The sequence below is a fragment of the Carassius carassius genome, chromosome 36 (assembly GCF_963082965.1).
Source record: "Carassius carassius chromosome 36, fCarCar2.1, whole genome shotgun sequence".
Lineage (NCBI taxonomy): Eukaryota > Metazoa > Chordata > Actinopteri > Cypriniformes > Cyprinidae > Carassius > Carassius carassius.
Window position 1 is genome coordinate 12,300,436 of NC_081790.1, and position 1,611 is coordinate 12,302,046.

A 1,611-nucleotide genomic window follows, 5' to 3' on the forward strand; every position below is an offset into this window, starting at 1 on the left:
TGCACCGTATGTCCCAATAATATGTCTTAGTAAGCTATTTAATTGCTTAGTTCTATAATCAAAGCTCTGTTTGCTTTCTGAAGGCAACAAATCATCTTGCATGGGGACCTCAACTGAGATATTAATGTTAGGAATGTCAGCTGTTTATTACCACAAATAAATATTTATAGACATTTGGACATGGACAATTTTTTTCACCTAGAAAATAGCAAAGATCCTACTTTAAATGCAGTAACTTATTCCCAGAGCCACAAAGTCGAAAAATATTGTCTCTCAGAGCCTGAACACTCAGCCCATAGATGACTGGATTTAGAATCGGTGGAAATATCAAGAAATAAAGAGACATAAACATTTGTGTTTCAAAGGAAAGATAACTTGTGTCAAAGCGACTTTGTACAATTTCAAAAAAACATCCCACACTATAGTTCAGTATTGCAAATAAATGTGGACTGCAGGTCTTCAGTGCTTTTATTTTAGACTCCTTAGTGGCAGTAAAGCATATTTTCAGAATATGTCTGTATGAATAGAAAGTCATTGCAAGCTGAGGAAAAGAGTTTGCAACAACAAAAATCAATCCCAAAATGTTCTCAATATATGTGTTCCCACAAGACATTTTGAACAGATAAAAGTTGAGGCAGTAAACCCTCCCCAGGTGGTTTTGACAGATTGTTAAGCGCAAAGTCAAACTAAAAAACATAACGAATGCCACTAAAGGATACCCCCATGAGAAGGCAATCAGTTTATACACTTTTGTGATTGTCATAATACTGTGATACTGCAGCGGGTAGCAGATGGCCACATACCGATCGTAGCACATCACAGACAGGATGGTGAACTCTATCATAGAATATGTGTGAAGGAAGTAGACCTGAGCCTTACAACATGCCAAAGATACCTCATGAGAAGGAGACATTAAAGTACCCAGCAAGGGGGGGAGCAAAGCTGTGCCACCGTAGATGCCATTTACAGCCAAGTTACACAGAAAGTAATTCATAGGATTATGAAGCACTTTGTTGATAATTATGACAAAAATCACAATGGCGTTAGCAAAGAGTATAAGCATGTATAACATAAGAAAGATCACAAAGTAAAGGTATTTAAGGTCCTCCATTCTGTAAAAAGCTTCCAATACAATCGTTGACACAGCAGATGAGTTTTTCATCTTAAAATGTTCAATACACTGTAAAAATTGGTACATTCGTTTGGTGTCAAATATCCTTTTTTTTTTTTTTTTTAAACATGTGGCTTTTTTCAGGATTCAGTATCCATTGTTTCTAGGTGCTTGAATCTTTCCAGTCCATCTGTTAAGTGAAGATACCTGCAAACAGTGATCCAGATAGTTCAAATCATTACAAATGGATGACACAACATGACTCTTACCTTACAGTGTAATTATGCTGTTTATATAGAGTATTGAGTATGGCTTGTGTATGTGGATGGCTGTCTAGGGATTTCAGATCACATGATCATTGAATCTTTAGATAATCTCTAATAAAATAAAAATGTGCAAAACAAAATTGCATATGTCTTTTTCCTCTGAGTGTCATATTTGATATAGTTCTTATATTAGGATTTAGGGCCAGGGTTCCCATTAGTTTTCACAGATTTCCG

The 1,611-nt window shown here is 35.8% G+C and overlaps 1 protein-coding gene across 1 annotated transcript; it reads right to left on the minus strand.

The window, feature by feature from the left end:
- Positions 1–217: 217 nt before the first annotated feature.
- LOC132116564 (olfactory receptor 4B13-like) lies at positions 218–1,162 on the minus strand. Its single transcript, XM_059525441.1, has one exon. It carries the CDS (start codon positions 1,160–1,162, stop codon positions 218–220), a length of 945 nt encoding a protein of 314 aa, XP_059381424.1.
- Between the last annotated feature and the right edge of the window lie 449 nt (positions 1,163–1,611).